This window comes from Macrobrachium rosenbergii, chromosome 42 (assembly GCF_040412425.1).
Source record: "Macrobrachium rosenbergii isolate ZJJX-2024 chromosome 42, ASM4041242v1, whole genome shotgun sequence".
Classification (NCBI taxonomy): Eukaryota; Metazoa; Arthropoda; class Malacostraca; order Decapoda; family Palaemonidae; genus Macrobrachium; species Macrobrachium rosenbergii.
In genome coordinates this window covers 39,871,322-39,891,321 of record NC_089782.1, presented here as the reverse complement: position 1 = coordinate 39,891,321, position 20,000 = coordinate 39,871,322, and the positions used below count along the sequence as shown (strand labels likewise).

General features: G+C 37.3%; 1 protein-coding gene across 4 annotated transcripts in view; it reads right to left on the bottom strand.

Moving 5' to 3' along the window:
* Positions 1-20,000, bottom strand: part of LOC136828316 (protein amalgam-like) — a 453,878-nt gene that overhangs the window by 51,447 nt on the left and 382,431 nt on the right. For all 4 annotated transcript variants that reach the window (XM_067086187.1, XM_067086189.1, XM_067086190.1 and 1 more), the window contains one exon: positions 361-442. In XM_067086187.1, the coding sequence (XP_066942288.1) occupies positions 361-433 (73 nt within the window). In that variant the 5' untranslated portion in view covers positions 434-442. The remainder of the gene's footprint in view (positions 1-360; positions 443-20,000) is intronic.

Below are 20,000 nucleotides of genomic sequence, written 5' to 3'. Positions count from 1 at the left end.
ACGTAGACCGATCAAAATGAAACATTGCCGACGGCAAGCTCAGTTAGCGATAGACAGATACAGTGCCTATGTAGGGTTACAAAATAAAAAAAAGGATATGCATTGTTTCACGTTATAGGGTTATTATTATTATTATTATTATTATTATTATTATTATTATTATTATTATTATTATTATTATTATTATTATTTGGCAGGAATATCAACAGTAGTAGTAGTAATCTGCACACATTCTCGCACACACTCCTCTGAAACCAGACGAAAGTTCTTTCACCTCGCCAACTGTCTTTCACAGAGTGCAAAGCCCATTCGTGGAAACAGGAAAATAACCCCATCAAGACCTGTACAGGTAATTCTCACCTGTGCCGAAGAGGATCAGGGCTACGACGGTCTCGGCAAGGAGGCGAGTGCGAGTCGATGATAATCGAACCATTTTCGCGTTCTGGAAAGAAAAGAAAGAAAAAAATATTAGTTTTCTGATTCTTGCAGAGCATTTATGTATAATTTTTATGAAGGGTCGAGTGGTAGAAAAAATGTTCATTTTCTGGTTCTTGCAGGGTATTTGTGTGTAGTTTTTATGAAGGGTCGAGTGGTAGAAAAAATATTAATTTTCTGGTTCTTGCGGCGCATTTATGTATAATTATTATGAAGGGTGGAGTGGTAGAAAAAATATTAATTTTCTGGTTCTTGCAGGGTATTTGTGTCTAATTTTATGAAGGGTCGAGTGGTACGAATATAAATTAAATAAGTAAGAATGTTTTATGAAAATTTTAATTGTAATTTTGCGTTAGTTAATAAAGAGAAGAGGAAAGTATTTAGTGACATTCTGGTTATGGGAGGGCGTATATTCAAAACTTCTGAATTGGCTAATGAGATGCATAAAAATGGTTATGGAAACTAGAGAACCAAGATAATTAATTGCTTTGTTGTTCTGGTTGTTGAAAAGATAAACGGGAAAAAATATGATTTTGTTCTTGGAAGCAGATATTTATCATTATCAAGAAAGAGCCCCTGAGATTTATATAAAGTGAGTAAGGGAGATTGAGAGGAAAATTAATTTGTTCTAGTTATGAAAAGTAAAGGAAAACAGTTGATATTTATTTCTTGGAAGGTTTGCATTAGAAATTTCTTGAAGCAGCCAGTGAGATGGATGTTATGAATGTATTCTGCTTAGAAAAATGTTAATTGTTTGTTGTTGTAGTTGTTCGAAGTAGAAAAATGTAATTGATCTGATTCATGGCTTTTATTAAAATCTGGAATGACGTCCAATTGAAATTTTCACATCATAGAGAGTTACAAGAATTCTAATAGCTGGAAGTTTTTAAGGAGTTGAAAAATATTTTTTTCTATTCGAAATGAAAGTTGGCTTTAAAACCTTTCTAATACAAGCCACCTAGCGTTGTTTGTATATATATATATATATATATATATATATATATATATATATATATATATATATATATATATATATATATATATATATATATATATATATAATCAAAGTAGAATTTTATTTTATTTTGATTCGATAAGAACGTTTTATCTTAAATTTTCGAGTGGTTTTTGTTGTAGATTAATATGTTTGTTTGAACATGTTGGATAACCATAACTAAAATCTGAATTTGAGGAAATTAGGTAAGCAGTCATATTTATATACGTATAAACTTACCAAGCAAGCTATCGTAGAATGCAGTGCCAATAAATGAATAGAGAGAAAGAGATTTGGCTAGAGCTATTCAGTAAATCACTTACGACAGCGTCACAAAGCAATTCATTTGGAAAACAGATATTTGAATTACAATTTTCTACAATGCTAGTATAGACTTTGGTGCTCTTCCATCAATCTGTGGAATCCTTGGAGGGTAATTAGTATCAGTTTTTTTCACAGGCATATAATGATGAAAGTATTTGTATATTTTCTATGCGTTAACAGAAATTATGAATCAATAAGAGGGCTGTGAAACACATTGTTCAAGCAGTTCCCAAGAGTAAAATGAAGATAGTCTACCATTAGGTACATTATATCAAAATTGATGCCTTACATCAGATATTTTTCAGTTTTGAAATTTTTAGCAGAATGTATTTTAAAATGAGTGTAAAACTTAGGAGATTTGTATTTCTAATGTCCAGTCGACAGCATCTTTCAGATCGACGGTACCATTTTATCTGATTTTATATCAACATCACTATTTATAGCTCAGTATGTAATAGACTAATTTCGCCCATAGATAGAATGAAAAAGCTCCAGTGGGTGAATGATAATAATTGAAGCGTTTTTATAACCCCGCTTTACCGTCCGGAGGCATTCATTTACTAAATTTAGCAAGTGACCTGACCGTTTGGCTGACCCATGCTGTCCCTCCGCTTTTATGACCTTTCGTTCCCTTAGGTTGAAGGTGTTCAAAACATTGTAATGTCCACATCGTTGAAGGTAAATTTTGAATTTCATATTTATTATTTATGGGTGATGGGGAATCAACTTTCAGTGTGGTTGATTTAAGGGTCAAGGTCCCAGAGATCAAAGGGCAAATAGGAGTATAAGTAACTTTTGAAGCTGATTATATATATGAAGTGTGATTATATATATATATATATATATATATATATATATATATATATATATATATATATATATATATATATATATATATATATATATATATACACTTATTTATATATACACTTATGTATATAAATATTAATATGTATACACTTATATATTATATTTAATGAAGCCGATGTGCTGAGAGAAAGGAAAATTAAGAATGGCGGTTGGAGCTCTCCTCTTCTTTGCGTGCGCGCACGTACTTTCACACACACACACACACACACACACACACACACACACACACACACACACACACACACACACACACATCCTATCTGAAAGGGCGCTGCACCCTAGGTAAGTATTTGTTGGAGGTTGCCTTATACTGAACATTTTTATATTACCGTTGATTTTTTCCTCATTATAGTTAGTGATGACGTATGGAGATTAAATTTTTTCTATTGCTTTCTCTCATTTTTGTTTATTCCCACCCGAGATACCATTTTCCAACCGTAGTCCCCCATAATGATTAGATATTTGGGTAAATGAGAAACACTAACGATATGCTCCTCCAGCTATGCCTGTCAAAACTACATAAAGAACTTGACGTAAAAACGTATTGGTATTAATGTTAGGCGTGAGTAATGTGTTCCATATATAGCCTTCAGCATCTGGGACATACCGAGTGCGATGCTGACGCTCAGTTGTAATGTTAAGGAAGAAGAAAAAGAAATTACCACAGTCTGTGATACTGAGTGACGTAACGGTGACAGTGCAAGGTCATTTGACCACACATAAATAAGGCAACTAAGTCACCATAGGCATTCAGAAATGTTGAAAGTAAGAAGAATCATGCCATTGTATCCGCCGCTTTACTTTTATACAGTTACTGACTCCATTCCTTTTTTTCTCTACCTTTCAATCCACCAATAGGATCGTTTTTAGTATACAGAACCTCTGCTGATATAATTTCAATTTTCTGGTTTTAGTGAACTATTTATTTTCCTTGTTTCAGGAGGTAAGATGGCCGGAGTGTTTCTCGTCTGCGTGACCTGTGGTGCGGTGAGTATTAATGTACAAACTGGCGTTATTTAAATCAGTAGACGTGCCACTTCTGTAGTGACTGTGTCATCTGTAAAAATATATTTTGTTTGAGAGCAGGAATTCTCGTCTGGGATTCGCAAACCTTCCCTGTTCTGTGAGGGCTTTCATGAGGAACTTACTGAGCCAGTGACGACGTGTTTAACCTGTTGAGGGAGGGGGGGATGAGTGGTTTTCAAAAGTTAAGTATACCTTAGTTTAACCAGACCACTGAGCTGATTAACAGCCCTCTTAGGGCTGGCCCGAAGGATTAGATTTATTTTACTTGACTAGGAACCAAGTGGTTACCTAGCAACGGGACCTACAGCTTATTGTGGAATCCTAACCACATTATAGCGAGAAACGAATTTCCATCACCAGAAATAAAGTCCTCTTATTCATTGGCCGGCAGTTCTTCATTGGAGGAGTGGGTAGAGCTCTCGGCTAGCACGCTGTTGGCCCAGCGTTCGACACCCAGACCGGCCAATGAAGAATAAGAGAAATTTATTTCTGGTGATAGAAATTAATTTCTCGTCATAATGTGGTTCGGATTCCACAATAAGCTGTAGGTCCCGTTGCTAGGTAACCAGTTGGTTCTTAGCCACGTAAAATATATCTAATCCTTCGGGCCAGCCCTAGGAGAGCTGTTAATCAGCTCAGTGGTCTGGTTAAACTAAGGTATACTTAACCTTAACTTTTTCATTGGCCGGTCGGAGATTCGAACTCGCGGCCAGCAGAGTGCTAGCTGAGAAAATTCAGAATCATGTAAAAGAGCCATTGAGATGTGTACAAAAGGATTGGATATTCAACTTGATACCGTTCGTAATAGAATTTTATAATAAATAACCATTGTATTCGTTGTCAGGGTAGGGTAGGTGCGGGTCAAACGTCATATAGCCCAGAAGACATTAGAAGTTACAGATGCCATTGTTAGGATATTCAGAAAAAAAGCTTTTAATGTAAAAATAGGTTGTGCAGATCATATATATCGGGTAAGGGAATTGCTTATATTTATCAAGCTATAATTTTCACATTTTGAAGCCACATAGCTTTATTAAAGGTTACTGGTTTGTATATTGGAAGGTATGATCCTTATTTTTTAACTTAGAGATCAGTGTTTAGTTTCAAAGTGTACAGTCAAGGTTACTTTTCGTCATATCGCCCAAACTTCATTTCACATACCTCTGCATTTCCATTTTTGAGAGAGAGAGAGAGAGAGAGAGAGAGAGAGAGAGAGAGAGAGAGAGAGAGAGAGAGAGAGAGAGCTGGTATTCAGGGATAGGCTCTTGCGAAAGCACATTGAGTGTCGAAATTTTTTAGGAAGAAGATTGTGAGGGGGCAGGGGTTCGATAACGCCTGTAATTAGATACAAATGAGAAGTCGAAAAAGAAAGTCAGAAAGTTAAGGAAAGATATGAAATTACTGGTTGGGGAGATTTTGGAAAGTTCTGTAACTTCTTTAAAGGTATTCTTAATTTTTTTTTTTTTTTTTATTTTGCCACGGTTGGGACATCTCTGTGTACTTGGGAAGGTGATGTGGAGAACATATATATAGTGTACGTGTGAATGTGTGTGAATGTATATATATATATATATATATATATATATATATATATATATATATATATATATATATATATATATATATATATATATATATATATATACTGTAAGAAATATAAATATTTTCAAAAATGGCGTACTTGAGTTTTGCAGCCGGCTTTCTGGTTTGTGCTGTTGCGTATTTATTTTGTTTATCCTGTTTAAAATTTAGTTTAAAATTTATAATTCCAGATGTGTTACATTTCATCCCTTCATGCCCGTGTCTGCCTGGCATTCGAGAAGCGTATTGAGCAACGGGCTTCAAGCATAATCCGATATTGTTAGAAGTAACAAGGGACTTTATATTATCGAGGACTAGTCTCTCTCTCTCTCTCTCTCTCTCTCTCTAAGCTTTGAGGAGCATATTGCTGCGTGATTCTATCTTAAGCTTCGAAAATCATATTGTTGATGAATCTCTCTCTCTCTCTCTCTCTCTCTCTCTCTCTCACTCACACACACACACACACACACACACACACACACACACACACACACACACACACACGAGTTTCAGCCTCGAAAAGCAAGTTATTATTGCTGGAAGAATCTTTTGTGACAATTTGAAACGGGAGATTGTTATTGGATTTGACGTAAAGGTCTTGCATCGATATTTGATGCCTTTGATCGACTTAAGTGTAAAGGAAAAGAGGAAGAGGAATCGTGATAGCGTTTTTGTTGTTGTTGTTTTTGTCATTTTAGACGTTTGACGGGGAAAAATTGCCAGGCACATGTAGTGAACGATGTGTGATTTGCAATGCAAAGAAGGGTGTAATTAGGGATATAAAGGTTGCATTCGTTCTTTTCATGATGAATGAGAAATTAGCGTAACTTACTCTGAATTATGTTTAATTATGGTATTATCTGCGGGCAGAGTTACTTGACAGCGGTTGAATTTAAAGGGAAGTAAAGATCTAGCATTAACCAGTTGAAAAATAAAGAAAGGAGTGTAAGGTTTGCTTTAGATCTGCAAAATAGATTTTTCTTTCAGATTCCTTTTCTGATTTTCCTAGTTTCAGAGAATTTGAGAAACGACGAGACCAAGAAAAAAAATGGTCAGGTTAGGTTACTTTTATTCATGAAACCTAATGAGGGAAGAGTTTTTTTAGAATAAATTATGAAAAACAGACAGTTAAAGTCTCATAGAGATTCATAGATTGAGCTAATGCTTCTGAGAATAACTTATATTTAAATGTTCCTTTTTTCCTGTATGATTTATAGATAAAACATATATTTACCTCAGCTATAAACAGTTTTGGCTTCAGGTTACGTCAACAAATTATCACAGAAAAACCACACCATCGTCTATCCTGGAGATTGGCTGTTATAAATCAGATTTTTGTAAATGATCAAGGACGCCTGTTGACACTGTAATCGGTTTATTGATGGAAGGATGGGAAATTTCGTAAGAACATGTTATGTTGATAAATATCATCACTATCTCTTGAGGTCAGAATAGTTGAAGACGTATAGAATTGTGGATTTTCTTCTCCCAGTTATGGTAAACCGAATATGTGAAGTCGTTCAGAGAGGTTTTTTCCTATTTATGATTTTTCCTTCTGAACAGAATCTTCTGGAAATAAGAGAAATAATTGGTAAATGCCTCCCGGGACTACTTGTTGTCAGACGATGTAAGCTGTTGTTAGATGATGTAGGCTGCTGAAAGGATTTGTCGTTCAGGGAAAGGAGGCTGTTGTCAGTATGGATGTAGGTTGGCATTAGGGAAGCGAATACCCGTCAATAATTAGGGGAAGTATTGGGTTTGTTAAGAAAGAGTGGAGAGATGACTCGCAAATTCTGGGAAACAATGAATAATTTTTGAAGAAATTAATTTTTGAAGTTTTGTTTTTATTTTTAATGATATTGGAAGGAAAGGCTTGACTGAAAGGGGTTCAGTTTGTTAAGGGGACGAAATGGGACTGTTAGTTTACTAATAGTTTATCATTATTAAATAGTTTAACCAGATCACTGATGTAATCTTTACTGATAAATTAATAGCTTATGATCTTTCTTAAACAGTTTAACCAGATCACTGATGTAATCTTTACTAATTTATTATTAGCTTATGATCTTTATTAAACAATTTAGCCAGATGTAATCTTTACTAATTTATTAATAGCTTATGATCTTTATTAAGCAGTTTAACCAGATCGCTGATCTAATATTTCCTAATACACACACACTCGCATCTGTGTAAATGAGCCGTATGAGTAGGGTGTATGGAGTGGCTAGTGTAAAAGTTTTTTTGCACCACGGTTCATCCACAATTCAGCAGTCCAGTATGAATAAGACAGTAATCTTCATCTTGCCTTTCCTCAGGAGCCACTACAATGAATTTGTTACTGCTAAAATAAGTAGTGAAAACCGCTGCCAATAGAATGTAAAGAAGAACGCTCGGAAAGGTTGGTGATTACAAGATTAAAGTAGCACATGCTTCATGGAAGATGTTAGGAAGCCGGAAGTTAATAGTGAGAAGTAAATGTAATTAATTTTCGAAGTGTTAAATGTGGATGGAAAATGCGTCATTATAATGGTTAGCATGTTTTGATATAGGATCATTGGCTTGCGTACATGCGGACATATTGTGGAGAATCTGACAGCTTGAAAAAGTTTTTATGACATAATGCGGTTTATTTTTTAACGTGATTACATCTGGCGTGACTTTTTTTTAATTTGTTATTGTTTGTAGATTTCTCGGAAGCTTCCTTCTTTCTCTTTGATATGTTTCCTCATTCCTTGTTTTCTCCTTTCAATGTTGCTTGTTTGTTGTCCGTCCTTATTGAATTTCTTCGTATTGAAGGTCGTTTTCCATGAATTTATGCACTTGATAACAATATTTATACATTCGAGTAGTACTCAATGCATTGTACAGCAGCATCCTACCAACAAGGCCTCATCTAGTAGCAGCGAAGCGAGAGCATGTTGTCTTGGTAGTGTATGTGGTGGAGGGGGTGGGTCAGGGGGTGACCCTGTTGTTGTGGGATTGAGGGTGGGGGTGGGTAGGGTAGGGGTAGGAGCAGGAGTAGGGTTTAGTATATTTATCACCCAGTCGTAGGTCCTGATCTCGAACGGGGATGAGGACCCGACTGATTCTCCTGAAAGCCCCGACGGCGGAGACAAGGCGCTGCCCGATGTCTCCCTCGAGATTCTTCGCTACGGCAGCGAAGGTGGAAGAAGCAGAGAGAGAGAGAGAGAGAGAGAGAGAGAGAGAGAGAGGAGAGAATATTGGAAGGAATGGTATGGTTATTGTTTGTAAGAAAATGACTTATTTTAGGGACTGAAATGCGCTTTGTTAATATAATTTTGAGAGTACATTGTTATATGTGTATATATATGTGTGTTTGTAAATATATGCGTGTCTATAAATATATATATATATATATATATATATATATATATATATATATATATATATATATATATATATATATATATATATATATATGTGAAATATTTCCTGTTAAAACAGAATTCCATCTAATAAAGGATCCCATAAAAACGCCAAATTGTAGAAAGTTAAAGCTATAATTTCGGAGAACAACTGTCTCCCTCTACAGGAAGACAGTTGTTCTGCTCTATATATATATAATATATATATATATATATTTTATTTTTATGGCTATTTTATTTTATATATATATATATATATATATATATATGTGTGTGTACCTACTCTCTCTCTCTCTCTCTCTCTCTCTCTCTCTCTCTCTCTCTCTCTCTCTCTCTCTCTCACAGGAGGAGGCTGGCTGCAAGGGCGCCGGCGACTTGTCATGCTTCCTTTGCAAACCTTATCAAGTAATGTACTCGTAAGGTACCCCAGATAATGGGAAGTTTGTTTCCATTGTTTTCTCTGATTACGGCCTGCTTTGTTTCTTGTTGGGAAGTGTGGGGGAGCAAAAGCGGAAGGGAGGGTGAGTGAGTGCGTAGAAAAAGCGAAAGAGGAAGTGAAAACCTGCCGTTCCTGGCTGAGGTCCTATCGGCATTTGGCTTTCTATCGTCATAAGAGAGAGTACTTGAAGCGAAAGGAATGAAATTTTCTTGCGATGGAAAAAGTTATTTTCTGCGGTAGGTATTTCTCTCTCTCTCTCTCTCTCTCTCTCTCTCTCTCTCTCTCTCTCTCTCTCAGAAATGAAATAGAAACGCAATATTAAATACTAACACGTTTCATCACCTTGCTATTCCACCAGCGAGTGTAATTGTAATAAATTTGGCTGAGAGCATGATTTTAATGCTCGGTACTTTGTTCTAGAAGTCGTGTGTGATCGCTTCTTTGTTTTTTGGAGTGAATGACTAGGAATCAGGAACCAAGACTACTTCCTAGCAGCCAAGCATTACCAGCACATGTGGAACAATGAATGAACCGACAATAACTCCAAGATTTTGAGATATTAATGTGTTTTGTGGTCACATACCTCAGAGTGAGGTGTTGTTTTGAGAATGCCCTTTGGGCAGCAAGAATTTGGAGAAATCTGGTACTCGTTGCCTTTGTCGAACTCGTCATTTATTTTTATCCAGAAGTCTATTAGGTATGGCGTAAGGTATAACCTTACGGTGAAGGTTATGCAGAGATATGAAGCTTAATTAAAACCAAACGATATTGTCGAACTGTGCTGAAAAATTGCCAAGGCAAAATAGTTTTCAAATTGTATGAAATATTGTTGCTCATGTTGATGTGTTGTTATTATTATTATTATTATTATTATTATTATTATTATTATTATTATTATTATTATTATTATTATTATTATTCAGAAGATGAGCGCCGTTCATATGGAACAAGCCCACATGTGCCATTGATTTGAAATTCAAGCTTCGAAAGAATATGGTGTTCATTAGAAAAAAATAACAGAAGGTAATGGTAAATACGTTAGAGATCGTTTTTTAAAAAAAGAAAAAAAGAGATGAACAAATTAATAAATAGATAAAATGTAAGTAAATTAAACAACAACAACACCAACAACAACAACAACAACAATAATAATAATAATGATAATAAATTTTGAGACGGTCACATTATTCCCATCTTTTCGGTTAAATTTAGTTTTAATACTGACCAAGGCTACGTCAGATCTTGTGCGCAGGTGTCGTCTGTGACAGGATCTTCAGTAATGCCCGTGCTTTGGGATATATTAAGGCTAGCCACGTTTCCTTGATTATGTAAATTCTGTTGCATGTTTTTGTTATCATTAAGATTTGCTGCTTTGATCTGGTGTTTTATTTATTCAGTTAATGGCGTCTTTTATGGAACCTGATAGCTGAGTTCATATGTTTTGACATTGGAAATTATCTTCTTCTTCTTCTTCTTCTTCTTCTTACGACCCGTAAAGGAAGCACCTGCCATACTAGTTGGGGTAATGTGGTAGAAATTCAGTTCGTATTTTATTACCTTTTTCTTCTACAGTTATGCAGCAATTGCACTTTTTTTATAGGGAAAATTTCGGGTAATTTTTTCGAGCAAAAGTAATGTTTTTTTTTTTTTTTATTAAGGGCAAATGTTTTTTTCGGTGAATTATTTTCTGTAGGTAACCTGACCCCCTTTTTCGAAGGTTTTATTTTGTCGATCAAAGCCCGACTCAGCAGTAATTAAAAGTACTCAGGTGGAACTTGGGATTTTTTTTTTATAGTTTTAGACGGTCGATATTTATTTTTCATTTGATTTTACCATTTGATTTAACGATATGGGTCTATTAATTGTTTTTGGAGTCTCAAACTAAAATGTGGCACAATTGAATGTTGACAGATCTCACTTCTTTTGTTTATTCTTACAAATGAGCAAATACTACTAATCTTATCTTATTAATGATCTTTTATTATTAAATATTTTAACCTCCTCTGCTTGAGTTCATGTTTTAAGCCATTGTTGCCTGTTGCTGACAAAGAATTCTCTCTCTCTCTCTCTCTCTCTCTCTCTCTCTCTCTCTCTCTCTCTCTCTCTCTCTCTCTCTCTCAGTTCCTTATTGGATGGGTCGGTATCATTCTCGAATAGCACTCTGCTGGACCCGCGTTCGATTCTCCGACCGGCCAATGAAGAATTAGGGAATTTATTTCTGGTGATAGAAATTCATTTCTCGTCATGATGTGGTTCGGATTCCACAATAAGCTGTAGGTCCCGTTGCTAGGTAACCAGTTGGTTCTTAGCCACGTAAAATAAATCTAATCCTTCGGGCCAGCCCTAGGAGAGCTGTTAATCAGCTCAGTGGTCTGGTTAAACTAAAGTATACTTTTCTCTCTCTCTCTCTCTCTCTCTCTCTCTCTCTCTCTCTCTCTCTCTCTCTCTCTCACACACACACACACACACACACTTAGTTACATTTTGGTTCTTCTCTCTCTCTCTCTCTCTCTCTCTCACACACACACACAGAGTTACATTTCGGTTTCTCTCTCTCTCTCTCTCTCTCTCTCTCTCTCTCTCTCTCTCTCTCTCTCTACACACACACACATTGAGTTATATTTCGGTTTCTCTCTCTCTCTCTCTCTCTCTCTCTCTCTCTCTCTCTCTCTCTCTCTCTCTCTCATACACTGAGTTACATTTTGGTTCTCTCTCTCTCTCTCTCTCTCTCTCTCTCATACACACACACACACACACACACACTGAGAGTTATATTTCAGTTCTCTCTCTCTCTCTCTCTCTCTCTCTCTCTCTCTCTCTCTCTCACACACACACACACACACACACACACACACACACACACACACACACTCTGGTTGCATTTCGGTGCCAACTCTCGCAAATCGTGAGAGACGCGTTACCCGCGAGGTGGAAGGCGAAATAGAAGGCCTCTCTGAGCAAGACTTTGCGTTCTGTAACGGCCGTTCCCTTTCGCAGGATTCTGGGGATTATTGGAGGGGTCGGGGGGCTTTTATATGTACCTGGTGCACTCATCTACATCCATTTCCCGGCGGTCTGTCTCGCGTCTCGTCGTCGCCTGGTGCGGGCCCCGGTCTTAAATCTGCGTCCTCCCAAGACTAGTTTTATGGCGGAGGTGCAATTGGGAGGGATAGCAGGGCGACGGTTCCTTATGGAGGGAGGAAGAGAGGGCGAGGTTGAAGGATGGGGTACTGGAGGAGGGGGAGGAATGGAAGGCAGGAAGGAAGGAAGGAAGGAATGAAGGAAGGCTGAGGAGGAGGAATAGGCGAAGAAACAAGGCGGGTAATGAGTTTTTCTTTTCCATAGGAGGTAATGCGTTTTCATTGTAATGAAATTATTATTATTATTATTATTATTATTATTATTATTCAGAAGATTAACCTGTTCATGTGGAACAAGTCCATTGGGACCATTGACTTGAAAGTCAAGCTTCCAAAGAATATGGCGTTCAATAGAAAGAAGTAAGAGAAGATAAGGGGAAACACAGAAATAAGAGATCTCACATATTAAAGAAGGAAAAAATAAACAAATAAATAGCTTCAGGTATCTTTAAGAAAAAGGCAAGTGGCCAAAGCCTATTATTCCACTGACTGTTGAATTAGAGGTAATCACATATTAAAGAAGGAAAAAATAAACAAATAAATAGCTTCAGGTAGCTTTAAGAAAAAGGCAAGTTGATTATTTGACTGTTGAATTAGAGGTAAAGTCCAAACAATAAATAATGCATTACTAAAATCCCAACTACCTATTTATATTAGTATCACGTATAATTCCGGTGCACACAAGCGCACGAACACAACACTACGATACCGTGTGACTTCATGATAAACAATCATAATACCAGCATTAGCACTCAGGTTCGCCTCCATGGAAAGACATGACAGTTTAGGCACGCTGTGTGTTGACCTGAGCTTCAAGTTGTTTGTGAAAGGAAGTGTAAATTTTAGCCTTGTTGCCTACTGGGATCTCTTCGAGGTTACACCTCCAGTTTCGCTAAAGTGGCTGCCGAAATTTCGGTGGAGATTAAATCGTATAAAATGGGGTTCCCCTTTTCTCAGAAATTTCCTGTGCTCTCGGTGGCAAAGTAGTAATCTTCTATTTAACATTTATTTAAACCAGTTCTGTTCTGCCAAAAATCTGGGGAACTTAGAAAAACTGAATTATTTGTCCATGAAGATTTTCTTCTTTTAATTGCTTTGTCCTGAAAATGTTTTTTAGTAGTTTTATTTAGGGAGAGGATAGTTCTGCATAAATAAATTAAACTTTTGAGGTTATTATAAACATTAGAGCCTCGATGGCCAAGTCGGTAGAGCAGCAGCTTCGGAGTTCATAGAGGTCTGTGGCACGGGTTCAAATCCGCAGCCGACCGGTCAGAGAGGCGGACACTTTGCCATCCGTGTAGACACCCCGGGATAATGTATGTAATAAACGGATAGGTTTGCTTAAAAGCAAATGGGTGTTACAGACTAATACACACACAAACGAAGCCACTCCAACATCTCCTACAAAACATAACAGACACCTCACACGTCTCGAACTGTCGACCTAACCGCCCAACTCTCCTCGCTGCTGGGAGAAAGGGAGTTGGTGATTTGGTATATGCACATGCACTATCGGGGTGTAAGCGATGTCAGGCAGGGCAGCCGATCGAGACTAAGACGGTCTACCCCAAAAAGCCAGATCAAAGTCCTTCAAAAGAAGGCATCGTGCTTACCCCATAAAAAAAAGGGAAAAAGCACGTTAAAAGAAGTTATTATAAACATTGTTCCAGTATGATATAATTTGATAATTTTTTCTCTTTAAGCATGCTTTTATACTTTTGTTAGGATGTAATTCTGCGTATTGTTTAATTTAGCGTTACACGTTCCCTTTTGATTTCGACCTTTGACACTTCTTTCAAGCTTAGGTGCCTCTAATCCTATAGAGATTGGTATCTGTTCAGTAATTGAAGTTCCCGTGCCCTGGGCTATTCACGTACCTAGTCCCTTGCTCTATCCATAATAATATTTAGTACTTTTTCTAAATATTTTAATGTTTATTGTAACTGAAATCACAAACGTTTGCGGCATGTGTTCGGCGCACGGACGGTTGTTGGATGTCATGAGATACTCTGTCAAGACGCCAAGTTCACTTCAGCCCAGGTTTCAGACTTCATGGGTCTTATTTGTAACCTTGGCAAGTCAGCCAGTCAAGAAAGCATTTTGGACGCTTTTGCAAACTCGTTGTTCAGAGAAAAGGCCATCAACTTGCTGAGTAAACCTCTTCTGATTATTATGCCCATTTGTGAGATAGAGGGAGTTACAGTTTAGCAAAATACTGATGCTTAAAATGAAGTAAATGCACACAAATTGTAGTGAAGGAATGAAAACAGGCGAAATATTTTGGCTTTTAGCATTACAACACCGTGATAACAGACGTATACATAAAATTTGGTTTTTCTTTGTAATTTAAGAATCTTGCATCATTTTTCTCTGAGTTCTGCTTTTGTAACTTCCAGACCCAGTTATAATGCTGCGCTCTCTCTCCAATCTTAACTTATCATTACCTTTGGTGAAATATGTACGTCCCTTAAATGAACATTGCCAGAGTTACTAGCTAGGATGTGCCTTTCCTGATGTTAAGCTTTTACTACAGTGGCTTTTGAATCTTGTGATGCCCATTTGCAACAGACTCGTCCACTCCACTTTCATGCCCTATCTCGATCCAGCCGTCGTTTAGATCTGAAGACGTCAGTGCCAAAAAAAAAATGGGTATATAGTAACTACATTTTTATTATCACTTATATTGACTGGGTAAGCAGGCTTTTTGGAAACATAATGCCCTGCAGGGAAAACAATAAAAAGAGCTCAAGGAAGGTAATTAATGTATCTATACAAAAAGTAAACAGCAAATATATCATCAAAGTAAAGAGCGGCACTTATATTTTAATAATTTACTTACATTTTTATTTTTTTATTTATTAATTTGTACATTTTTATTTTTATTAATTGGTAATTTAATTTTCTTTGTTAATAACTGATCTCTTCTTTCTGTATTTCCCATTACCTTCTGTTACTTCTTTCAAATGAACACCATATTCTTTGGAAGCTAGAATTTCAAGCCAATGCCCCCGTGGTCGTGTTCCATATGAATAGGGTTCATCTTCTGAATAATAACAGTAAAATAGTAATACAGGATCTCTTGCATTCGAAGCATCGAGATCATTAAAATTCGCAGGGAGATTTTTTCTACCGTTTGCTGTAAAGGGAACAAACTACTTAGGGATTGGGCGCTATGATATCGTAGCGTCTTGACAGAATAAGAATTCTGGTGCTTTACTAAACCAGTAGCTCTCGATATTCTAGTGCTGGAGGTCATAATGGAAGTGCCCAAGTGAAATAAGACTCATATAAGAGGTAAAAGTTTTTGGTGAAGGTCAAAATGGTGGTTGCAATTGTGAATAAAACTGGAACCTTCAACTTAGAAATTATACTTAGAAAGTAAGTCTCTAAGTTTAAATTCAGAGACGGATCGATGGACTTGACGTTGAGCTTTACATAATAAAACATCGTCTGGCAGGACGGTATGAATCTTGGGAGCCATTCTGTCTTATCTCCAGTTCTTTTTCTTAGAATTTCTTCGAGATGCCATTCATTTTAAGCAAGTTGTTTTCCGGATAATGTCGCAGATTGAAATGGTGTTTAATGAGATTGATGTGATTCATGATTTAATTAGGAACGGAGCGACCTGCTATGCCAGCGAACTCGGTTCACACTTAAATGGCCATTGATGGTTCAAGTTTGTTTTTTAATGGCTACATATTTTAGGTTGTTTTGTTTTAATTCTTCAAAGTTTTGTCTCACCCTCATTTGTTGAGTAGTCATGGCATCTTTTATCATTAAGTAGGTAAGTTCTAGATTTTTTTAATTACTCTTGAAATTTATTCTGTAAATAAGAATTAGCACCTTTTTGAGTCTATAGGTGATGCTTCTTTTCTCTAAAATCTCTCTCTCTCTCTCTCTCTCTCTCTCTCTCTCTCTCTCTCTCTCTCTCTCTCTCTCACAGTTGCAAGTTGTTTAGTATGAATTGCCTATGTTCAAAAGGGTTCGGTTAGAAATTGAAATTTAGTGTATATTGTCAGTGTTAATGGGTCAGTTTTAAAGAGCGAGACCATTCAAATAACGTGTTATTCACTTGTTATGTTTGTTATTGTTTATTTCCATCTTACTTAATACGAGGATTACGTTATACTCTGAGGGGCCCGAGTGCTGTAGGACTTTGAAGAGAAGAATTGCAATTCCATGCGACCGTTGAAGTTGATTGATTAATTCCGTGAATTGAATTAGTACGGCGTAGAACTACAGTAGCAATGGTGTCCGTCGATATTTTGACTTAAGTGGTAGAGCTGGTAAGAAAACAATTGCAAACATCGTTGGTAGGAGCAAGCATGAAGCCATTTGCAGATAAGACTTAGTCATAGGGTTGATTTAAAAAAAATACATGATGTGTGAATGTCTAAGACTACGTTCGCAGGTGTGTGCGACGCTTGCCGATAGCATTAAATCAGTCAGTCCAAAATGAGTGATTGAAATGTAGCAAAGGGTTGGAGGCTAGCGTGTGACACGCAGAGGGGAAGAGTAAGTTACCAATTCGGGATGGATTGTGGCGCCTTGAGTTTTAGCCTGGGATGAGGGGGTGGAGGTGAAGGGGTGGATATAACCCCCTCCCCATCATCTGCTGACACTCCTTCCCCCTCCTCGCCCCTGTGAGCGTATCACCCCTCCCCTCCCCTGCTTCCGAGCAGAGCCAACAACGTGCAATTTACATAGATATTAAAGGGAGCGCCTGGTGCGTACCGTTGACATCATCCAGAAGTGAAGATTCGCAAAGTTGGACAAACAGTTCATTCTGTCCACGCCACTCCACCACACTAAGGAATGAAGGGAGTGCCCGGGCAGGAGGAGGAGGAGGAGGAGGAGGAAAAGAGATAGGGTGTATTGGAGGCAGCTGATGCAGGGACCGAAGAATGAATGGAAGGTGATCTATGGAATCCTATGGATGTAGTGTAGAGAGAGAGAGAGAGAGAGAGAGAGAGAGAGAGAGAGAGAGAGAGAGAGAGAGAGAGAGAGAGAGAATGCAATATGCAAGGAAGAACGATGGCAGGATTCAGGACATAAACGAAGGGAAGAGGTCCCAGGATCCCCCGCCCCACATCATTGGTTGGTTTGTGCACGAGAAAATATATAGGAAGTCGGAAGGGGAGGAGGCCGCCGCTGGCTCGGGTGAGATGAATGTCAATCGCCAAAGGGTGTGAACGCCCCAGGGATCAGTCTCATATATGTATGTATGTATATGTGTGTATATATATATTATATATATATATATATATATATATATATATATATATATATATATATATATATATATATATATATGTGTGTGTGTGTGTGTGTGTATGTTTGTGTGTGTGTGTAATGTATATAACATACATATATAAAAATATACCTATATACATATGCACATGTGTATGTGTGTGTATTCGTTTTTACCATATCCTTCTTGTGGTGAGGCTTCTTACCTCATGCCCTTCTCCATCCTGGCTGTGATCCACCGCAGTTGACTGACCGCTGGGTATGCTATTCACTGCCTAGGACATGAGGGCACGATGGGTGTTTTAAAGAAATGGGTCCAAGTCGCCTTCTCCTCTTCCCCCATCCCCCATGTTGGTTCTACACACACACACACACACACACACACACACACACACACACACACACACACACACACACACACACACGTGGCCGATCGATCTAGGGACTGCCGTGGTAAGGGGTAGCAGAGAACCACCGAATTGTCTTAACATATTCTCCGTGGCTATCATGGAGTGTCAGAAATATGGCAGCAAGGCCAAGTATTCGCCGCATTCTTCCGTATTCCATGCACTTTCAGGCCCTCTCAGGATTCAGCATAAAAATGTTACGGGAGTTTTCATATTTTTCCCCTCATCGCAATTCGCGCCGAAAACGTCAGCGAGGCGACGCTTTTAATTTCAAGGATTTAATTATTTAGATTGGATGCGGCACCTTTTCACTGAACGATTCGTAGCATCATCGGCCCTTAGGGGGGGTTAGTGCCGTCAGTGCTTCTCATGCGGTGCATGGTAGGCACTGCTTAAGGTCCTTTGCAGCGTGCCTCCGGCCCCTAGCTGCGACCCTTTTCATTCTTTTTACTGAACCTCCGCTCGTTCACATTCTCTTTCTTCCAACTTGCTTCTTACCCTCTCCTGACAATTGTATCAACATTATTCTCAGCGCTGATTGACCCCGTAAGTCCCAGCGCTTGGCCTTTGGGCTAAATTTTATATTCCAGTTCCAAATCACATGGTTCCTTTAACTATGTAATGAATTTTAGAATATAAGGGAAGTATTTTCCGGGCGTTAGCAGTAGATGCGTATAATAATAAATTGCTGCATTGCTTCAAGCCAGAAGCGCAAGAAAATGAGAAAATCGTCCCACTTTCGCGATATGGTAATTTGAAATATTAATGCTTGAAGGATGCACCCGAGTAATTACGGCCTCCTCCCAGCAACCCTTGAGAAATGGAAGTCTTATTTTTTTTTAATTCGCGTTGATCTAGATGTGATAGATGACTGCATTAAATCTCGAGGTAAATTTGTAGACTTCGTTCTCGTAACGTCCACACTCCCTTTCCGCTCTCGGCTGTTGATTATTGTTTCCGGAGTTGCTGTCTTAATTTCCTTTCCGGCTTGTGCTTGTAATTTCCTCTGGACTGATTAGGATAAATGGAGTTTTGAATCCGCCGTTGCTGTGTCGTAATTTATATTCTTTTAGTGAAAAAGGAAAACCGGTGTGTGACTGCTCGAAATTGTCGGTTTTACTTGCGTGTGAGCAAAAGCTCCTTACCGTATTCTTTGGAGGCTTGAATTTCAAGTCAGTGGCCCCTGTGGGCTTGTTCCTTATGATTAGGTTTCATCTACTGAATAATAATAATAATAATAATAATAATAATAATAATAATAATAATAATAATAATAATAATAATAATAATATTGATTTTGCAGTCAGGCTCCTTTGGCTTTGGTGGAACCGAGAAAATTGAGTAGTTGAAGAACATTGATTATATTAATTAGGAGAAAGTTTTGTGTATGAAGGCAAAGGCTTCTTATTTCTTAACTCATAGTAGCTAGTCTTTGTCTTGGTACATCCTACTATTGAAAAAGCCAGGTAAAAAGTAATAGGCTAATCATATTCTTGTTTGAAAGTTAGCATTGACCAGAGAACGTCGTGTATGATTATATAGGTAATTTATAAATAAAATATGTGTATATCGGATTATTATTATTATTATTATTATTATTATTATTATTATTATTATTATTATTATTTTATTATTATTTTATTATTTTTATTATTATTTTTATTATTATTATTATTATTATTATTATTATTAGCCTGAGGGGCCATTGACTTGAAATTCAAACTTCTACAGAATATGGTGTTCATTTGAAAGAAGTGCTGGAAGGTAATAGGAAGTACAGAGAGAAGTGATCAGTTATAAAAAAAGAAAAAATGATATAAAAAGCAAATAAATAAATAGATTGAAATGTAACTAAAATACGAGGAGAATTGTTTTAGGGTAGTAAAGCGTTGCATCTTAGCTCGAACATTTGGGGTTTCTCATTTACAAGTGTTTAGAAGTTAATTGCTTGCCCTAAGTACAAAATCTCCCAGTAACTGTAGCGAATGCTAACTGCTCTCTGATGTAGATTTACTGTTATCTAGATACCAAGATTTGGCAAGAAAAAAAATCAGTTTCTGGAAGCAGAAAACATGACTCAAGGCCGACTGAAACTGGAAAGGCTTGAGAAGTGTTTTGTCCTCTCGAGCAGCCATTTCTGCGCGTTTT